The 22,922-nt window shown below is 33.2% G+C and overlaps 1 protein-coding gene and 1 pseudogene across 1 annotated transcript; one reads left to right on the top strand and one right to left on the bottom strand.

The window, feature by feature from the left end:
• Positions 1–255: 255 nt before the first annotated feature.
• LOC116016234 (receptor-like protein EIX2) lies at positions 256–3,462 on the top strand. The gene has a single exon (XM_031256392.1). It carries the CDS (start codon positions 256–258, stop codon positions 3,460–3,462), a length of 3,207 nt encoding a protein of 1,068 aa, XP_031112252.1.
• Positions 3,463–4,083: 621 nt separating this feature from the next.
• LOC116016233 overlaps positions 4,084–22,922 on the bottom strand; it is a 51,549-nt pseudogene continuing 32,710 nt past the window's right edge.

Here is a 22,922-nt window from a genome sequence, read left to right as displayed (position 1 = left end):
GCATTGGAGTTTTTCTTCTATTCACTAATTAGCATTGGAGTTTTTCTTTAATTTGCTGTATTTTACACCGAGCGAGACATGCTGTATTTTCCAGTCCATGTTTTTTGTAGTTTTCAAGGAAGCTTCCACCCCATCTTAGTAATACCTATTGCATATGGAGTGTATATATATCTATTATCCAGCAAACAAATAAACATAAGCAAAACATTATTCATAGAGTCATATATAAATTAAGCTTGCAAAACTTTCTTCATAATGGGGACGACTTGCGTCCATCAAATTGGTTATTTCTTCATCATCCTCTTCACCTTTGTGCTTATGGATCTGTGCAATTGTAGCGGAAGCAACAACATGGGGGTTTGCAAGGAGAGGGAGATGCTAGCACTATTGTGCTTCAAGAACGAGTTTGAAGATCCAATGAATCGACTCTCCTCTTGGGTTGATGGAGTTGATTGTTGCACCAAATGGGAGGGAGTTGTGTGCCACAATGTAACCGGTCATGTTGTTCAACTCCGGCTAACAAATCCCAACTTTGATTTTGAGTTTGATCATCTTCCAAAAGGTACACTCAGCCCTTGCTTACTAGAGTTGAAACAATTACATCACCTTGATCTTAGTGGCCTTTATAAATATTTTAGTGGATCTCGAATCCCTAATTTCATAGGATCTTTTGCAAACTTGCAATATCTTGATTTATCCCGTTTGGGATTTCAAGGGATGATTCCACCTCAACTTGGAAACCTTACAAGTTTGCACACTTTAATTTTGCAATCAAACTTTGATTATTCAAGTGATAGTAGTCTCATAAAAACTAATAGTCTTGACTGGTTAACCAATCTTTCAAATCTACGATTATTGGACTTGAGTTATGTTAATCTCAGCATGACACATAATTGGTTAGAGACAATTAATATGCTTCCTTCCTTGCGTGAGCTTCATTTATCTCATTGTGATCTGCCTAAATTATCTCAGTCACTTCGACTTCTAAACAATTCTTTACTTGAAGTCCTTGATCTTTCCTTTAATGAGTTCAACACTGTTGTTCCTAAATGGATTTTCAATCTCAATAACCTTGTTTCTCTTGATCTAACATTTTCTGGTTTTCTAAGTCCACTCCCTGATGTTCCTTGGAACTTGACATCCATTATCACTCTTAACATCAGTCGTAATTATGGAATGATTGGTTCATTGCCTAGTCAATTGTTTCGTCTTAGTGGTTTGATATCTCTTAACTTAAGAGATAATCAATTTCAAGGTCCCTTGCCCAATGGTCCTTGGAACTTGACATCTCTTAGTGTTCTTGACATCTCCGGAAATAATTTGAATGGTTCATTACCCAATCAATTGTTTGGTCTTAGTCACTTGGTATCTCTGGATATAAGTTCCAATCAATTGCAAGACCCTTTACCCACTGGTTTTTCAAACTTGACTTTCCTTAAAAATTTGGATGCTTCTGGTAACCGCATGAATTGCCGCATACCAAATCGGATTTACGATTGGACTAATCTAGAGTCACTTCGTCTTAGTGACAACCAATTGCAGGGAACCATTTCAAATTCTATTTCCAATTTGACATCTTTGTCTGCCCTTTATCTCCTTGGGAATATGCTTACGGGAGAGATACCAAAGCAAATTGGGAATCTCAGCAAGCTGCAAGTTCTTTCTCTCTCTGGAAATATGCTTACGGGAGAGATACCAAAGCAAATTGGGATACTCAGCAAGTTACAAGGTCTTGATCTTGCAAGAAACAGGTTATGCGGACCTCTTCCTGAGAATTTGGGGTATTCATTTCCAATGATTGAAAGGTTGGACATTTCAGATAACAAGTTGGAAGGCATAGTGACAGAAAATCACTTTGTTAATCTCACAAAGTTAACCGGTTTAGATGCATCTGGAAATAGATTAACCATGCGTGTCAATCCAAACTGGACACCTCCATTCCAACTTGATTGGCTTGATCTAAGTGGCTGGAATTTGGGTCCTCAGTTTCCTCTTTGGTTGCAATCTCAACATCAAATTTCTGAGGTGGACATTTCTAATGCTGGAATAGAGGGTGAGCTTCCAACTTGGTTATGGAACTTTTCTTCTCAAATTCTATTAGTTAATGTTTCACACAATCAACTGCGAGGTCAACTTCAAAACATATCATTTCACCCAACTAGAGAGATGGGTATGGGTTTATTAGTGTATTTGGGTTCTAACCAATTTAGTGGTCCCTTACCTCATATCTCTAGTCACATAACTGAGCTAGACTTGTCAAACAATTATTTCTCAGGAGATGTCTCCGACTTCTTATGTCATGCACAAAATATGTCAAATAACCTTCGAATACTTCATTTGGGAAGAAATGCTTTATCTGGAGAAATTCCTGACTGTTGGATGCATTGGCCACACTTGAGAGTATTATATATGAAGGAAAACAAATTGGTTGGAAGCATACCAAATTCCATTGGGCTTTTGAATATGTTGGAATCTTTAGATGTGCACAAGAACATGCTTTCAGGCCATATACCTCCATCGTTGCAAAACTGCACCTATCTATTTAAAATTGATATGGGTGACAATGGATTCACTGGGAAAGTCCCAAGATGGTTGGGGACTAGTTTCTCATATTTAACAATCTTAAGTCTTCGATCAAATAAGTTTTATGGTGAATTGCCTCTAGAGTTCTGCCATCTCACATCCCTTCGCATTTTAGACATTTCCAATAATCACTTCTCTGGTTTGATACCTAGGTGTCTTAAAAATTTCACTGCAATGATCAATGAAGAGGATTTTTCCGATGCAGAATTTCAAATGAGTTATTCATTTTATGCAAATGACTTCGGTGAAAGTGCTCTAGTTACAACAAAAGGACTTGAGTATGAGTATGCTTCTCTCCCTCAATTATTGTTTGCTGAAATGGATCTTTCAAGTAACAATTTCACTGGGGACATTCCAATTGACTTGACCAATCTTTCGAGATTGAGATCCTTGAACTTATCAAGAAACAATTTGACTGGAAATATCCCTACGGAAATGGGGAACATGAAGTTATTAGAATCACTTGATCTTTCAAGAAATCAACTTTTTGGAAAAATTCCATCAAGTTTCTCAAGTTTGTGCAGTCTAGGTGTTTTGGACTTGTCTTATAACAACCTCTTCGGAAAGATACCTTCAGGTACTCAGCTGCAAGGCTTTAATGCTTCGTGTTATGTTGGCAACAACCTTTGTGGCCCTCCTGTCTCACAAAATTGTAGTGTTGGTGATGGCAAAATTCCCAAAAACAAAAATAAAGGAGATGATGATAGTTCTGGACTGGACTGGTTCTATGTTAGCATGGCTATAGGATTTGATGTGGGCTTTTGGGGGATCTGTGGTTCTTTGTTTCTTGTGGAACCTTGGAGGATTGCCTATTTTAAGTTTTTGGATAACAAGTGGAAATCCTTTTTAGCATGGGCACATGCTCTAAGGACGACTTAATGTTTCTAGTACGTGTCCTTAATTGTGATGAGACTTTGAAGATTGAAGTTTGTGATTATGTTTACCTAGTAATAATTTATCATGTAAGACTTCTTGTAATTTTATTCTGATGTAATGAACGTATTTATGTATTATCTTTTACGTTTTATACATGTTATTAATTGTACTAGTCTTCTGCACTAATACAATAAGTTTAACATATTTTCCTGTCAATTAAGTATTCATTTTAGTTATTACTACAAGAAGTGCATTTACCAAGCATACATGCTCTATGACTATTCTTGTATTCCCAGTAAGATAGATATTCCTAAGTAAAAAAGTAAATATTTGCAATTATTTCATTTAATCTTTCACAAATTACAAACCTTTCCGAATAAAATGAATGGAATAACGGTAAACTCGTGGTCACCACTAAAGAGCGAATTTCAGACATCTAGGTATGAGAATTATGTTCCATTGACTCGGCCACCCTTTTCAAGACTGAGATTGCTACTTAATATCTAATGACAGTTGATTCAAGTTTACAAAAACAGTGTGGAAAATATAATCGTGTTTAAATTTGCAGTTTTTCAACAATGGTAGATAAGTTTAAAGTTATATTTGTCTAACCTGAAACAACAATTTTTCAGACTGGCAAATTAAATCAATATTCTGATCAGATTTACTTGTACACATAAAAACATAAAGTATAAAAAGTATAGCTAAGCTAGTTCTTTAATAACACCCAAAACTTTATTGCTTTATCATCGCCTCTTCAAACTATATCGATGATGTAACTCCAAAAGCAGCTCAAGAGACACGCGAGACCATTTATCCTCAGTTTGTGCAAATACCTTCTCATTCAGAGAGTCTATTACTATGCTTATGCTACCAAAGCCATATATTTGATGACCATCATGTATCCTGCCTGGCTTTGGCTTGAATAGCAAACCATTCTGCTGGGCATGAGCTTCTATTATTTCTTTCAAGCTGAGCTTTGACCCACTGTCTTTACCATCTCCTTGGAGCCCACCACTCAAGTTTGCAGAAGCATATTGTTGAACTTGTGCTGCTGCCTTGGTCTCAAATTGCCTCTTTTCAAGCGCTCTAAGATAACTTATATTCTCTCCTAAATCTAGCTGGACTACCTTCATGCCTTTAGCAGCCTGGTTCACCATATCCATACCAACAAAAAGCCTACACTGGATATGATCATTTGCAAGAAGTTGAGGTGGCAAAAGTTCCATCCAACCTAAAAACCATTTAGTAACTTGTTCAAAGTGGAAACTTGAACACAGCCAATGGTATAAAACTTGTTGCCACTTGTTGAAGAAGATGTCCATAAGTGGAAGCATGTGATGAATGGGAATAGCAGTAGCCCATGTCCGGATTCAGTAAAACTGATCAAGGTTCTGATTTCCTGGGTTTATAATCATCAACATAACATTGTTGCAAGTGTAAAAACTTGTTCGCAAGTGACTCAAGAGTCAATGTACCCTCTTTACTTTCTTCATTTATTCGTCCAATTCATTCATAATATCTTCCATATTTTCAAGCTGCTTTTTCTTGCGAATGTCCTCAGCTTGAAGTTTCTCCGTTTCTTTCTGTAAAGAATTCACGGTCTCCCTCTCATTTCTCAAATCTCGATTTTGTATGTCAAATTCTTCTAAATCAACAATCAACCTGATGCTCTGCTGACGTTCAGGCATAAGAATATCATTTTCCTCCTCAGGATCAGCAAAAATGCCATAGAGAACATAATCGTCTTTGGTCCGCGTCCGCTTCTCCTTGCGGTTACGGTAGTAAAACTCATCCTCATCAAAACCATTCTCCATTCCAAACCTTTCTATCTCCTGCATGCCTGCTACCAGCTTATTAGGGCTTGATAAACTTGGAAGACCTACGGAAGAAGATTTCCCTCCCAACTTTAAGAAAACCCTTAAGCTTCTAAGTTCTAACTAATCTCCACCAAAACCTCAAACCAGCGACCACATACGAATCAAAGAATTGATGAGAGCTTTGAAAATTGACTCATCTCAGAACTCAGAAGCAGGCATATATAAATAATGAATACAAGAAGAGGGAATAACAGCAAATTAAAACCCCAGTAGGAATGGGAATAGGACTTATCGGCAAATTAATACTTATATCTGAAATTCTGATACTATTTAGAGTAAAATTGATTATTACTAATGATAAATATTGTAATACTTATAACTGAAATTATGATACTTATACACTCTGTTATGTACAATCCAACTTGTCTCATGAAAGGATCATTGAGATGATCTCATACAAGTTTTTGTCATTAATAATACATGATTATTATGGGTAGATTTTACATGAATATACTAAGTTAATTTTCAAATAAATATAATTGCATAATATAAAATATGTAATCATAACATCATTTTGCTTAGTTTTTTTTTTATGAATATAAATACATAAAATATAATATGTAACCATAATTAATAAATAGATATATACAATATATGATAATGATGATAGAAAAAAAAAATAGAAAAGAGACAAACTTGTGTGAAACCGTCTCATGGATCTTTGTTCGTAAGACGGATCAGGTCAAGATAAAATATAATACTTATACTAACAAATGTAATACTAAAACATGAATAAAATGTTTATTACTTGTATGTGAAAATGTAATATTTTTGAAGAAAAATGTAATACTTTTATATTTTGATGTAAAAGTATTGCATTTTTATCAAAAATATTATATTTTCCTTTATAAGTGCAACATTACTTATTATAAATGAAAATATAATACTTTTATGAAAAAAGTAATACTTTTACATTATATAAAAATATTACATTTGTCCTCAAAAGTATTACGCATCCCCTTATAAGTAACAAATATTTTGTCACATTTAATTTAGTCATACTCTTTTAATTTTGTTACATTACATTCCAACTTTCATTTGTTTTCCAACTATCAAAAAGGAGGATTGGGAGACAATATCTTTTCCATAGTGTAATGCTTAGGTATATTAAACTTTGATTTTTTATGAATATATAGAAGAAATATTATGAACGTACTAAATAGTGAATAGAAATATATATGATGTGCCTACAGTTTAGTGTTTATTATATATATTAAGTTTATCATATAAAATAAATATTATGAAAATAGTACACGATAAATGTTACTCTATATTAATCATGATGCGCTTGTAGTGTAATACTTATGTACATTAAACTTTATTTTTATGAACATATAGAATAATTGACATTACAAACCTGCTACATACCAAGTAAATGGAAATAGATATAATATATTTTCATTGTAGTGTTTATGTACATTAATGTTTAGGTTTATGAATAAACCAATATTATAAACATAATAAATGAAAAATGTTACGGAGGGGTTGGGATTTTTCATGGATCGATCATGACGCGATGGGAGTTTCGTTTACAAGATTTCACTAATCTCTGGAGCCTCTAGGCTCCTCCCTTTCTCCAAAAAAAAAAAAAAAATACTATAAACATAATAAATGCAAAATGTTATAGAGTATTAAATACTCCGTATATATAATACAATTATTGATGGTACTAACGACTTGATAATGAATACTTACCTAATTAGCTTTACAAAATTAATTATAATTTTTGTATTTCAAAATTTAGCTTATTGGTGTAAAAATCTAAATAATTATATCGTGGGACAATTATATCCAATGAATTGAAAAATATCCCATCTAGCAACAAGAAATGAAAAAACAAAAAAGAGTCTCAAAATGGGTGGACAATAGTAAATTGAACATTATTTTTGTACTTAATGGTCACATGTTTGATTTTTATCAACACTCTCCCAATTAGTGAATGCGGGTTTCCTTGTCACCCAAAGAAAGAAAAAAAAAGTGATAGTGACAAAAGGAGAAAAAGACACAAGTGATGGTGATAAAAGTAAGACTAGTAAAGAGAGAAGAAATTAAGGATTTATTCAATGTTTCACACCACTATATATTCTTTAGTTGTTGACAGAGCAAACTTACAATTCGTGGTGGAATAAATTTCCATAAAAATTGGTTAATGACTGAGAGAGCTCATCAGGATAATGACAACTAAAGACTAAGCCCTTGCAAGTTGCAATGCAACTATCAAAGTTAACATGAATTTTGGGTGATAAAAGTTAACATGCATCATTTTTCGTATTTAAAAGTTACGAGTTTGATTTTTATTAACATTTCTCAAACTGTATTTCTAGTGCAATTTATTGACCGTGATCTTTTCAACATGCTCTCTTAAAATTTTTTTACACAAAAGTAAAATTTACCTAATAGTGTCTGCAGGTTTACATAGTCATTCAAAGAAAGATTTATTTTTATTTTTTTTTATGTAAGTGTGATAAGTGCAAAAGATACCACTTTTATAAGGTTATTTGTGGATCATTAAGTGCATAATTCACGGCCCTTATGAATGTTTTAGTCCTAATTTGCTTTAGAATGCTTGTTTTTGTCATTAGACCCCGTTCCACGCTTGGCTAATTGTTTTGTAGGTAAAAGATGTGCAAAAAGGGCAGGAAATGACAACATTTCAGATAAGTGAAGAACGAACCAAAGTTGGAGCAAAATTAGGCCAGGACTGCAGTGGACGCGCGTCCACCCATGCGTCCAGGCCTGCGTCCGAAATTATGCTTGCAGAAGTTTGGCAGCAGAACAACAGTCTGCTGTGGACGCGCAGTGGACGCGCGCGTCCACCCGGGCGTCCATCAGAACGCTTGCAAAAGTTGAAGTCTGGACGCATTTATCGCAGTGGACGCGCCCGTGGACGCGCGTCCACCCGTGCGTCCATCGCGGAAAATTGGCGGTTGGGCGAGATTTAAAAGGGGAATTGAGCCATTTTGCAGGGGATCCTTCACACTTCAGTTTTAGATTAGTTTAGAATATTTCTCTCTCTAGGATTAGCCTAGAGAGATCTCCCCCAATTCACTCCACATTCCAATTCACTCCACATTGCAATTCTTAGTTTAGATTAGAATTAGAGAAGAATTCCATTGTTGCAAGATTATGATCTACATTCAAGTTCAAGATTAAAGTTCAATTTCAAGTTCAAGTTCAAATTCTTCCTTCAATTCCTAGCTAAGTCTTCCTTTTAATTTCTTGTCATTACTTTTACCTTTTGCTATTTCAATTCCAAGTATGATTAGATAGATCTTTGTGGATTTGGATTGAGCAATGTTGTATGGATGTTCTTGAGCTTTGAATTGATTAATTAGGTTTTGCAATTGCTTTGACTATGAGTTTGATTGTGTGAATGGTGATCTTCTTTGACTCTTGTGTAGGGGTGATCAACCTATATGAGAGGTGTTTGGAGAAGGAGTCTCACCTACGAGAGTAGGGATACTCCTTAGCCTAGCCTAGCACGTTTCCTTCCCACCTTTGAGAAAAGGGGGATTGGAAGGCAAATAGCACACCATGTGTTCGATAATTTGCCTCACCTAGCCTAGTTGCCATGAGAATGGGACTATGGACTAGATGATAGGCCAATGACCACAAGAGTGGCGTTGGCATAGTTGTCTTGCCTCATTTTCATTATCTAAGTGTTGCTAGCCTAGTATCTTAGGAAATCAAGGATACCTATATGAGTTGCAAGGTCCAAATCCTCATTTCCAATTGATTGTTTCCATTGTTTGTCCCTTATTTTCATTATGTTTCATGCACCTTTCTTACTATGTTTGGGTTAGCTTTCGAACACTAAACACTCTTGTGCTTAATCCCCTTACCGCTTGAATTCCCTCCTTGCCATCCTTTGAGAACGATACTCGGAAATCTTTCCGTTTTAACACCTATTCCTTTCCATCCACCACGAAAACTACACTCATCAAAGTGTAAGGATTCTTCCTATTAAAATTTGTGGTGGAAGATGTTCCCCAAAAAATTGGTGAATAGACTAAAGACTAAAGACTTGCAATGATGGTATCATTGTTAACATGTATTTTGGGTATTGAGACTTTGCAATTTATTGCAAACGGACCACCACTATGATATTGACTTGCAAGTCTTTTTGTCTTTAATTGTTGGCGGAGAAAACTTACAAATTGTGGTAGAATATTAACACTTACTCTCGTCCTACAGATTACAGTGGCATTTTTGTTTTGTATTGATGATATAACAAAGATTTTGAATAAAAATAAGACGAGTTAATTAAAACGCGTTGTGAGCCAAATAGTCCATTTTTTAAAATCATTTTCAGCGATGCTTCCAGGAAAATATTGCAACCTAATCGGTGTTGACGACTAATGTGGTAGCATGTGTATATATACAATTATCATTCAAGGTAAAACGAACCAACTAAACATATATTTCCCCTTTTGAAACTATTCAAAGTTTTCTCATCATGGGGACATCTTTGCCTCAAATCAATCACTTCCTGCTCACCTTCCTCACCTTTGTAGTTACTGGGTTGTGCATTTGTAGCGGAAGCAACACTACTGGGATTTGCAAGGAAGAGGAGAAACAGGCGCTATTGTGCTTCAAGGAGGACTCAAAATTTCCAGGGAATTGGGTTGATAGAGCCGATTGTTGCACTGAATGGGAAGGAGTTGTATGTGACAATGTAACCGGTCATGTCATTGAACTCCATCTATCAACTTTTGAGTTTAATCTTCAGAGAGGTAAACTTAGTTCTTGTTTGCTTGAACTGAAACAATTACGTTACCTCGATCTTAGTGGTCTCAATTTAGGTGAGTCTCACATCCCGAATTTCATAGGATCTTTTGCAAATTTGCAATATATTGATCTATCTAGCACATGGTTTGAAGGAATCATCCCCCATCAACTTGGAAACCTTTCACATTTGCATACTTTACGTTTGGGAGACGATGATCTCAAAGCTGACAGCCTTGATTGGCTATCCAGTCTCTCAAATTTAAAAGTATTGGACTTGTCTTATGCTAATCTTAGCATGGTACATAATTTGGCAGAGGTGATTAATATGCTTCCTTCCTTGCGTGAGCTTTATTTACGTGAATGTGATATTTCAAAATTATCAGATCCACTTGGCCATAACAAATCTTCACTTCAAGTCCTTGATCTTGGAAGTAATGAATTCAACACTGTCATTTTTAAATGGATATTCAATCTTGATAGCTTTATTTCACTTCAACTAACTAATTGTGGTTTTCAAAGTCCGTTTCCTGATGATCCTTGGAATTTGACATCCCTTAGAACTCTTGACATCTCTGGAAATGAATTTCATGGCCATCTTCCCAATAGTCTTTGGAATTTGACATCCCTTAGCGGTCTTCAAATCACTGATAATCAATTCCATGGCCATCTTCTCAATGGTCTTTGGAATTTGACATCCCTTATCATTCTTGAGATCTCTAAAAACCAATTCCATGGCCATCTTCCCAATAGTCTTTGGAACTTGACTTCTTTGTTTTATCTTGATCTCTCTTCAAATATGTTCACGGGGGAGATACCAAAGCCAATTGGAAAACTCAACAAGCTGCAAACACTTAGACTTTATAGCAACCAGTTATATGGACGACTTCCAGAGAATTTAGGATATTCATTTCCAATGTTAGAAACTCTTGACATTGGGGATAACATGTTAGAAGGCATAGTGACGGAAAATCACTTTGTTAATCTTACCAAGTTGGGGCATTTACAAGCATCTGGAAATAGATTAACTTTGAATGTTAGTCTAAATTGGATACCTCCCTTCCAACTTCGTGAGCTTTATCTAAGCGGTTGGAACTTGGGTCCTCAATTTCCTACTTGGTTACGATATCAACATAGTATTGTCGAGTTGGACATATCTAATGCCGGAATGCAAAGTGAGGTTCCAAGTTGGTTTTGGAGATCTTTTCAGTTTAGTTTCCTTAATCTTTCACACAACCAGTTGCAAGGTAAAATTCAAAGTATCTCAGTATCCAAATCATTTGGATATGCACTTGTGTACTTGGGCTCTAACCAGTTTAATGGCCCCTTACCTCGTATCTCTAGCAGTACAACAGAGTTAGACTTGTCAAATAATTCCTTTTCAGACGAAGTGTCTAACTTCTTATGTCATGCTAAAAATGTACCATATAAGCTTAAAATACTTCATTTGGGAGGAAATCGATTATTTGGAGAAATTCCCAATTGTTGGATGCACTGGCCACAGTTAAAAGTCATAAATATGGGCAATAACCAACTGATTGGAAGCATCCCAAATTCCATTGGGCTTTTGGATCAGTTGGAATCTTTGGATATGCACAAGAACATGCTTTTGGGCCCTATACCTCCATCATTGCAAAATTGCACCCGTTTGTTGAAAATTGATTTGGCTGAAAATGGATTCACAGGAAAGATTCCAAGATGGTTGGGGACTAGACTTTTACATTTGACATTTTTTAGACTCCGATCAAATAAGTTTTATGGTGAATTGCCTCTAGAATTTTTCCATCTTAAATCAGTTCGCATTTTAGATCTTTCCAATAATAACTTCTCTGGTGTGATTCCTTGGTGTCTTAAAAATCTCACTGCAATGATCAATGAAGAGGCATTTCAAGATGGAGATTTTGAAATGAGTTATTCATCTTATGGAGGGGGATATGGTGAAAGTGCTATAGTGACGACCAAAGGGCTAGAGTATGAGTTTTACACAATCATTCTGATGTTGTTTGCAGGCATGGATCTTTCAAGTAATAATTTTTCTGGGGACATTCCAATTGAAATTGTCAATCTTGTAAAATTGAGATCCTTAAACTTATCAAGAAATAACTTGAGAGGAAATATCCCCATGGAGATGGGAAACATGAGAGTCTTAGAATCTCTTGATCTTTCAAGAAATCAACTTTCAGGGAAAATTCCCTCTAGCTTCTCGAGTATGTCCACTCTAGCAGTTTTGGACTTGTCATACAACAATCTTTCTGGGAAGATACCTTCGGGTACTCAACTTCAAGGTTTTAATGCTTCATGCTACATTGGCAACAACCTCTGTGGGCCTCCGCTCTCACAAAGTTGTAGTGTTGACGATGGCAAAATTCCAAAAAGTGAAAATAAAGGAGATGATAGTTCTGAAGTGGATTGGTTTTATGTTAGCATGGCTATAGGGTTTGCAGTGGGCTTTTGGGCGGTCTGTGGTTCTTTGTTTCTTGTGAGACCTTGGAGGATTGTTTATTTTCAATTTTTAGATGACAAGTTGAAGTCTGTTTTAGTATGGGCACATGCACTGAGGGTATAATATTTCTGATGTTCTCTACTGTTAGGAATCTATGCATATTGAGGTTTATGATTTAGTGTATCTTCTAGCTAGTCCCTTGTAATTTATCATGTAACATAGTGTGATTATCATAATTATGTAACAGTGTAACTGTAAACCTATCGTTTGCCTATGTTGTGCAAGTCTTTTGTAATACTACAATGAGTTTACATATTTTAATTTTCAGCCAATTACGCATTCATTTTAATTACTACTACAATAAGGCTTTTACAAAGCACTAAGCTTGGTAATTATCAACACGAAACTAAACACAAAAATAAGGGATTAGTGACGGGTTGATCCTTTAAGGACCTGTTATATTTCGTTGAATCCATCAAAGATATTAACAATTCATTTAACCCATTAATGTTATCATGTTAACCCATTTATACAAACCGGTTTATATAAACTTGTTTATAACGCGTGCTAAGAACCATTGTTATTTAGCTAATCTGTCTTTTTTTTTTTTTTTTTTTTTTTTTTTAAAAATTATCATTCAACTCCCCCATCAAGGATTTGTAACAGGACTTCACTTTGAAAATCCCCTCTCTTCTGGAAACAAAATCAGCTTATCTTACCTGTTCCTCACAGGTAATGGAATACTTAGAATAAGATTTGCATCCCTCTCATTGAAAATATCTCTAATAATTTTCAATCCTAATGATTTTCCAATATCCCATATCGAAACCGGGAGATTTATCTGGGTGCATTTTAACTTGCTTAGGGCTAATAGGAGAAAGTAGACTTGCATTCTGAGCTTCAGAGATACAATTGCTCACACACCCCAAAACCGGTTCCAGACTTCCAGCAGTAGAAGAAAACAAATTCTGGAAATATCCTATCATGAGAGCATGAAGGTCTGGGCCTTTGAATTTCCATATCCCTTCCTCATTCCTTAATCTTTCAATAGTGTTATTCCTTTTCCTTAATAATATTTATCATTATCAAAAATACTTGTAAAGTGTAATTCTTATAACTGAAATTGTGATATTTGTAAAGTGTAATTCTAGTGTAAATATTGTAATACGTACATATGAGGATACTTAAGAAAGATATTGTAATATTTAAGGTAGAAAAATTTAATACCAATTTGAATTAAAAATAAATTGTTAGATATGATAGCTGTTGTAATACTTATAAATTTGTGATACTATTTAGGGTAAAATTGATACTATTTAGGGTAAAATTGATTATTACTAATGGTAAATATTATAATACGTATAACTGAAATTATGATATTTACACACTCAGTTATCTAGCTACAATTCAACCTGTTTCACAAACAAGGATCCGTGTTTTTGTCATATACATGATTATTATGGGTATATTTTACATGAATATACTAAGTTATGATTATTATGGGTATATTTTACATGAATATACTAAGTTAATTTTTAGATAAATATAATTGCATAATATTTTTTTTGATCGAATACTATTGACCCTGTTACATGTAGTATCTGTCCATGTACTTTCTCAAAATACTGAAGCCCAACAAAGTCAACATTGCCCCCACTAAGGCTCAAACCCATAACCTCCCACTTGGGAGAATCACTTCATCATGCCGCTTGACCACAAAGCCTTTGGCACAATTGCATAATATAAAATATGTAATCATAACATCAGTATGCCTTGTTATTTATTTTTATGAATATAATTACATAAAATATAATATGTAACATTGTAACCCTAATTAATAAATAGATATATACACTATATGATAATGATGATATAAAAAAAAAAAGGATCGATAGCAAAAAACAGCTAAAACAAATAATACTAAATGAATAAACATGATTTATTGATAATACTAAGCTAAGTAAATAAATTAAAATAACTAAATATTTTTTAGAATTAAAAGATAATATCATTTTTTTAATAATAAAAAAAAGAGAATAATGTTGACCAATTCGATAAATAAATCTTTCAAAACTCAACTTTAAAATATAATAGAGTAGATTATTAAAATACATAAATTTGATATTAAATTTACAAATGTAAAAATTTTGAATATAATTATAAAAAAAAAAGTATAAAAAGTTAAATAAATGGAATGTTAATATACACGAGAAGATAGGCTCTACTTGAGTTGACTAGGACTCCTCTGTCTGATTGTCTGAAGAGTAGTGAACACAACTAGAAATTTGTTATTACTCCTTTAGAATTCACCTTCTAATATTTATATCTTAACATGATAATAATATTCTTTTATATATATTCACGGATTGTTCACAAACTAATAGAAGTCATCATGATTTTTTTTTAAAAAATACTTAATAATCAGGTTAAAAAAAAATATATTGATCACATGATGTCACATCAAAAGATAAATGTATAATAACTTATGAATCACTTAAAATAGGTAAATCACACTAAAAAGTCTTATACGACATACTTGACCAAGAAGGTATGCCAACATGAATCAAACTCTTCCAGATACTAAGAATTATATATGTTACATACACTCACTTGACCACCTTTCAAGGAACTTCATTCATGTCTAATAACTTCCAAACCATGCATGAGAGGTAAATCACATTTGGAAAACCTTGTAGTACTATACAACGGGCTTAACTAAGAGTGTGTTGACAAGAATAATAGTCATGACCTTTAAATATGAGAATTATGTTCCATCTACTTGAACACATGCATGATATATATTGAACATTGTTGAAATGAAATGTAATTTTTTTTAGGTGGAAATAGTAAATTGAATATGATTTTTATACTTGATGGTCACATGTTTGATTTTCATCTACACCCTCACAATTAGTGGATACGGATTTCCTTGTCCTCCAAACAAAGAAAAAAACGTGATAAGTGACAAAAGGAGAAAAAAAATACAAGTGATGGTGAGACTAGTAAATAGAGAAGAAATTAAAGGATTCATTCAATGTTGTACACCGTTATATATTCTTAGTCGTTGACGGAGCAAACTTATAATTTGTGGTGGAATAACATCTCATAAAAATTGATTAATGACTGAGATAGCTCACAATAATGACAACTAAAGACTAAAGACTTGCAAGTTGCAATGCATCTATCAAAGTTAACATGAATTTTGGGGGATCAAAATAATGTAACTAATTTTTTAAAATATTTATATTTTAAAAAACAATTTTACTTTTAATATTTGTTTAGTGTGTTATTGTCATATTTAGTCTCATTTAAAAAAAAAAAATTGCATTACATCCTCGGCAATTCGATAAAGTGCCATTTTTTCATTAATTCGTATAAACGGGTTCATTATGTTAGATATAAATAATCTAACTAAACAGAATAGTATACGAGAAACCTGATTCGTAGTAGCGGAAGCAGAAGCCGTATTGATCTCCAGCCACAGTTGATGTAATGCCTCTTGAACGGTAGACCGTCAGCCATATTTGTCTCATACTTGACTCAGAACCCTAGATGGTGTACTAGTGTCTACTGAGCAGTATGAGTACCGTGAACTGTATGTGCTATACAATGCTTATCCTGTATCCCATCAATACAGATTTATATAGGCACAGAGTTTGGTTGAATACAACTACTAGTTGTTTAATCCAACCAAACCATTTAATAAACCTAGTTAACTTGCACCACTTAATTAAGGCCCTAATATATAATATATAATATATATATTATTAGGGAAAATCTTACATTCTCCCACTTGGTGCAAGCACTAGCACAACCCTCATCAAAGAACAAAACACACGAATCATAGTGATAAGTCCTCTATTTTGCAGAGTAATATCCATTATGGTCACATGCATTTCAATTCTCTAACTTAGGCCCCTCATGAATAAACCCAATGTTTATTCTCGGTATAACTTGAGTGATGTTTCTCAAAATATATTATGTGCACAACTGAAGAGAGAAACCATCCAAATATTTTTACAAAAGAGTACACTGTATGATCTCTAAAATCCTTAAAAGCATGCCTTAAATAGAGATCTCTTAATGTTAGCATAATGCTAACTGTATTCCGTGACTTCTAAACTTGAACACTACCTCTAACCGCTAAGAGCTCAGAGTTGACACGTCTGTCACTCCCACTCATTAAAATAGCCAAAAGATAGTTAAGTCACAGAATCATTCCAATAACTTAGAGAACAAACCAAAACCTCTAAGTCCATAAATTTGGAATGTTAACATACACAACATACACCATAACTTCCCAAATAATCACAATATCCACTTTAACTGAACATTTATGAGTCTTACTTTTATGTCTCGCAAAATTGTCTTGAGCCTTAAATACCAAAATGGCCCAGGATCAATTTTGAAGAAACTAAAGACTCTTAAATGCTAAAGAATGACAGTGCACCACAAGTTAGATGATTTTGTTCTAATAAATTCATTAATATTGGTACAACATTTTCATAAATATGCTGCACAACCAGATGTCCAATAATTTGAACTTATGAATTTATATGAACAAATTCAAGATTAATACTTGTGGAATCTTTTGGACTACTTATTGTTTGACATACAATCCAATTTGCATTGGGAAGTATGAAGACAATAGTTAAATCCATAATCTTTAGTGGAGTATCTTAATGATCTTTTTCTTAATGATCACTCCCACTGTTCTTTAGCAAAATTAATGATATACACACTCATAATTGATTTGACCAACTAATAAATGAGGATAGAGTTCCCCACCATTAGTTGGGCATACTAAATAATCAATATTTGGTTCCAATAAAAGTCCAACTAAATAATGAAGATAAAATTCCCCACCATAGTTGGATATATTAAAAAACAAAATACACCTTCCAAAACCAAGTTTGAATTTGGCTTAAAAGATACATTTTATTCTTGGAATCCAAAAAAAGTATATCATATCACGTAACTTACTATAGTTAGACAAAGAACCAAGTAAGCTTTCGTGGAATAATTAATAAAAGTGGCTAAATTTTGGGAAGTAACTGAATACATGTTTTGCCAATGCAAACCATGAAACTTAGAATTTATAATTGAACTAAATTTATAAATTCTAAGAAATTGTGATAAAATTATTATTTGGGTTTAGGGATTTATTGACATAAAACTTGCCTGTGGGCTGTGGGTTTAGGGATTTATTGACATAAAACTTGCCTGTGGGCTGAAGTTTTAATTCTATTAAATCATAAAACTTGCCTGTGGGCTGAAGTTTTAATTCTATTAAATCCAATTAAGAAACCCTTTATGATAATGGTTTATCTCAATTATCAAATAGTCAGAAAAATTTAGAGACATAAAACTTGCCTCTGGGCTAAAGTCTTACTCAATTAGATCCAACTGAAAATTTTTTATTTATGATGAAACAATTTATCAAATGAGTTGAAGAATCAAGTGACATAAAACTTGCCTGTGGGCTAAAGTTTTAATTCAATAAGATTCATTACAACCATTATGATAAAAATAACTTAAAAGAAATCAAGTTCCTTTTCCTTAACCCTTGTGGGCAATTCAAGAAATATGATCCCAAGTTTACATCATAAAATTAATCTTCATGATAGAATTAGAAATTATTTACAAATAGCCATAAAGTAAATAAATTGATTTACTTCTATCATCACTGATAAAACTATTAACTACATTCCGATACATAATTGCCTGTGGGCTAAATTATGATCGTAGTATAGTATTTCATCCTAATTAATTATACAAATATAACGAAATTGCATGTGGGCTAAATTCCATCATATTAGATACAATTAATCACAACATATATGTCTAAAACTTTATGTGATCAGGATAAACTGCTTAATATATAATTTTAACTGATCAAGGATGCTGTGGCTACTCCCCAACCAAATTAAAATTATAAGATCACTAGACATTTATCAACTCCTTGCGTAATCTTTATGTGATCAAGATAAAGATATATATAATTTAATCTGATTAAGGATGCTGTGGCTACTCCCCAACCAAATTAAAATTATAATATCATAACATAATAATCTTTGGAAATTGAATAAGCTGTAGTTATTCTTTAAGTAACCAAGATTGAAACTTTAAGACTTCAGTAAATTAAAGATGCTATAGCTATTCTTTAATGAACCGAAATCAAATCACATTTGCAAGGAATACTTAAAAATTTGACAGATTATACCAAATCATGATGGGAGATTCCAAATGTATATACCCTAGGAAAATTTGTAAAACAAAACCTCACTAAAGACCAACTCTTTAGATAATTTGTAAAACAAAACCTCACTAAAGACCAACTCTTTAGATAATATCAGTTTAAAAACCTCACTAAAGACCAACTCTTTAGATAATATCAGTTTAAGGAGACTACTGGCCAAGATGTTCTTAAGTCATGGCCATAAAACTAGTATACTGGCCAAGATGTTCTTAAGTCATGGCCATAAAACTAGTATGCCTCCCTGATTCATATACACAAAATGTATAACTGTTTGGGGTATAAACAAAACTATAGGGTATAATCCGAAATTTAATAGTTCACTTATGAATAAATCTTTAAAAAAATGGTGAACTAAATTAACGGTCCGAATGTGCTTAAATTCAAGCACTACCGTAACTAAAGTTTATGCATAAGTCCAACTTAATAAGGAACTAATATAATTCCAACATAAATTTATGCATTACTGAAGGCATAATAATAAAATTGCATAATTTAAAACCAGAATATTATGCAGTGGACAAATTAATATGCATAAAATTAAGCATTAAACCCATATATTCTAAACAAATTGCGTAACTTAATGCAATTTTAATATGAGCTTCCAAAGTATAAACTTAATATTCAAACTCTAATGAGTCCAATCCAAAGGGACCCAAATTAATGAATGTATACTTTGAAATTTTTAAACTTTAAGCCCATGACAAAATGTCTTAATGCATCACACTTAATTTATGAGAAATAGACCGAATTTACAAATTCCAACAATATCTATTAATAAAAAAATAAATAAATATTGTCATTTGTAAAATAAAATCTCACAAATCCAAATTGCATAATTAAACTTAATATTATGCGTTTAATGTGATTGAATGCATAAAACTATCTGAATAGTATGAATCAACTAGAGGATATGAATTTATACCAAATATTCAGTATGAATCAACTAGAGGATATGAATTTATACCAAATATTCAGTATGAATCAACTAGAGGATATGAATTTATACCAAATATTCATTATTCATACTATAGAGGATATGAATTTATACCAAATATTCATTATTCATACTAGCCAAATATGGGCAGAAAGAACTAAAATCATAATTCGAAAACTAAATGAATTATGACATAAATGGCAATAGTCAATTGCCTAGCAAATATGTTTTTCCAAAATTACTGAATTGATTTAAAATCACTCTCCACAACCGAATTAATAATATTATTATCATTAATGGCAAAATTTGCAAATAATCCAAAAGCATTAAAATAGCCATAATAATATTATTAAATGGAGACTAGATGAGGAAAAAAATGGTTATAACCGCTAACTTTAGAGACATTTTCGGATATAATTTTGAAAACTTGATAAAATTAAGTCCGAAAAAACATTAATGTCAAGAAAATGATAATATTCATAATATTTTCTTAACTGAAACATTGTCACATAAACTTAATTGGAAACAATTCCGGAGTCATAACTGAATACCATATTAATATTAATGGTATCATTAATTAAAATATTTAATGGTAATAAACAACATTATAATCACCATCAATATTTAACAATGAAAACCAAATTATGGTAATACACCTTCTTAATGTTTCCATATTTGTAAAGATAAAATATGTGACTAGTCCAAATTAGCGGTTAACTGTAGTCGTAGCATTAATTACCAATTAATAATAAAAGATAATTAATGACATACCTTAATGATGCAAACCGCATCTTTCCATTGCGCTAGCAACGATGACGATCCATAAGAGAAAAAAAACTTCATAATTCTCCACATCTTCATTGTTGGTGTCAGTAACCTCAATGCAGCGTCCAATGGTATGTGAAAGATTTGTTGGTAGGACTTAAATACCAACATTAATAGTCATGTAATAATAAAGTGACATGGGTAATCTCACCAATGTACCAAATATGGCAGATTACCATGAAATAATAATTATTATGAAAAGGTAATAAATGAGATTAGCCCCTAAACTTGATAACAGTAACTAATAATGCCAATTAATAATAACTAAAATAAAGGCAAAACTGTAATTAAGGGATGCCATACACTAATCTCAATTTACCACATAATAATTAAACATGACTATATTACTTTAAAATTAAAGAATTAATATTATTATTAAGGCCCTGAAAACCATTGATAAATTGAAAAAACATAACCAACTTAAACAATAGTTATAATTCTTAATGGCCAAAATAATAATCAAATTCTTAAATCCTTAATGGCTCAAAACCAGGCCAAAACATAATTATAGCACCTATATGCTCAAATTAGACCTGTAATTCTTAATGGTCCAAGTGAGCTATAACATGGATGAAAAATGGTCTACTACTGAAATAGACCAAACTTAATATTATTATCATCACTGAATACCATTAACAAAATATGGTAGATAATAATAATTAAAACTTAATAACCATGTTATATAAATCCAGAATGAGCTATAATTATTATTCAAATATCAATCAATAATGGTAGAATCCATACTTTAATGACCCAAGATAGGTCCCAAATTAGCTTGTTCAAAATAGGTTTTATAGTCCCAAGTCAAATATAGGACTAGAATATGCCCAAAATTAAATGGGAAACCAAACAAGCTACTTTAATAGGCCATAATGACTTAAATTGACCTAAGGATCCAAAATTGAATGATATGTTCTATGAGTTAATAATATGCTAAATTCAACATTAATGCATGCTTTAACAATGTATAATTGAGACATTAATAAAATATTTGACAAATATACCTAGCATGCTCGAATATGCATATTAATGTATTATTAACCCATATACCCTTAAATAAATTGCAATACTTTAGGCAATTTAATATAAACCTCATTATTAAATTAAAATTCAAATGGCAAATTAAGACTTAATATTTGTCCCAAATTGAATGATAATATAATAATTAATTAAAGAGGAATCAATTTGAACAATAAAGGAGAAGGCCAAATATGATGAAGGGAAAAAGAAAATTATATTGAGCCCAAAATACCAAAGCAGGCCCAATTTTTTGTTGGAACAGGTCTGCCCAATGGGCCTGACCCGGCTCAATGCATTACCCATCATCATCTTCATCTTTTGCTTACCGTAACCTAGCAGCCATGAACCAGCAGAGGACGATCGGAACGAGGAGCAGCAGCAACAGCTTGATATCGCCGGCGTCTCCTGAAGGATTCAACGGAGCAGTGATGTCTCCAGGGACCTCCGCCGCATCTCCTCTCCTCAACGCCAGTGACAGCCACCGTCCCCTGTTCGCGACGCCTCCGCCGTCCGCCGTCCGCGACACCAAGTCGCGTCGTCGACGCCTCAAAACCAGCAACCGCAGCAATGACCAATCGCAAAGCGGTGAGCAGCAGCCATGAACGGACGAAGAGCAGAACGGTCGCCGGCATCGCCTGAAAGAGAGAAAGGTAGCAGCGACGTAACCGGGAAAAACCCAGCTCTGCCTCCACCGCCCAGCTCCGATGCAACGCCAAACGCCGCCGCTGTCCACCCGCCCAACCACGCCGCGAAACAGTCTAGCCGAAGCCGCTCCTCTGCATCGCCGTCAGTCCTTATGCATCACCGGAGCTCCATTGTTGAAGGCAACTGAAGGAAAACAAAAAAAAACGACCGGATTGCACAAGTAATGGGTCGGCGTTTTCCACCGTCAACAATGGCTGCCGGCGAGCCCATAATCGGCGATCGGAATCACCAGAAAAAAAGGCGTAACAGTATAGCAGTAGGCGAAAAAATAAAATCCAAAATCCAAAAAACATAGAAATTGAATTTTATTTTATTTCTTCCTTTCCTTAATGCCAAAAAATTGAATTTTTTTTTTCTTAATACTGAAATTGAATTAATAATTCAAAATCAATCAAAAAAAAAAAAATTATTTCTAGCCATCGAAAGAATCAATTACAATTAATTCATCAAAATATACATGCCAGATTTGCTTAATTATATCATAACCAAATAGATATCTGTATGCAAATTTGAAGAATTAAAACGGATGTAATTGAAACCAAAATATATACCAAACCTGATGTATATTATACTTAATATTGTTTTAGGCAAAACAATTAACCGGGCAGAGATTATAAAGACTCTGATACCAAATGTAATAGTATACGAGAAACCTGATTCGTAGTAGCGGAA

This window comes from Ipomoea triloba, chromosome 4 (genome assembly GCF_003576645.1).
Source record: "Ipomoea triloba cultivar NCNSP0323 chromosome 4, ASM357664v1".
NCBI lineage: Eukaryota > Viridiplantae > Streptophyta > Magnoliopsida > Solanales > Convolvulaceae > Ipomoea > Ipomoea triloba.
This window is presented reverse-complemented; position numbering and strand designations above follow the sequence as displayed.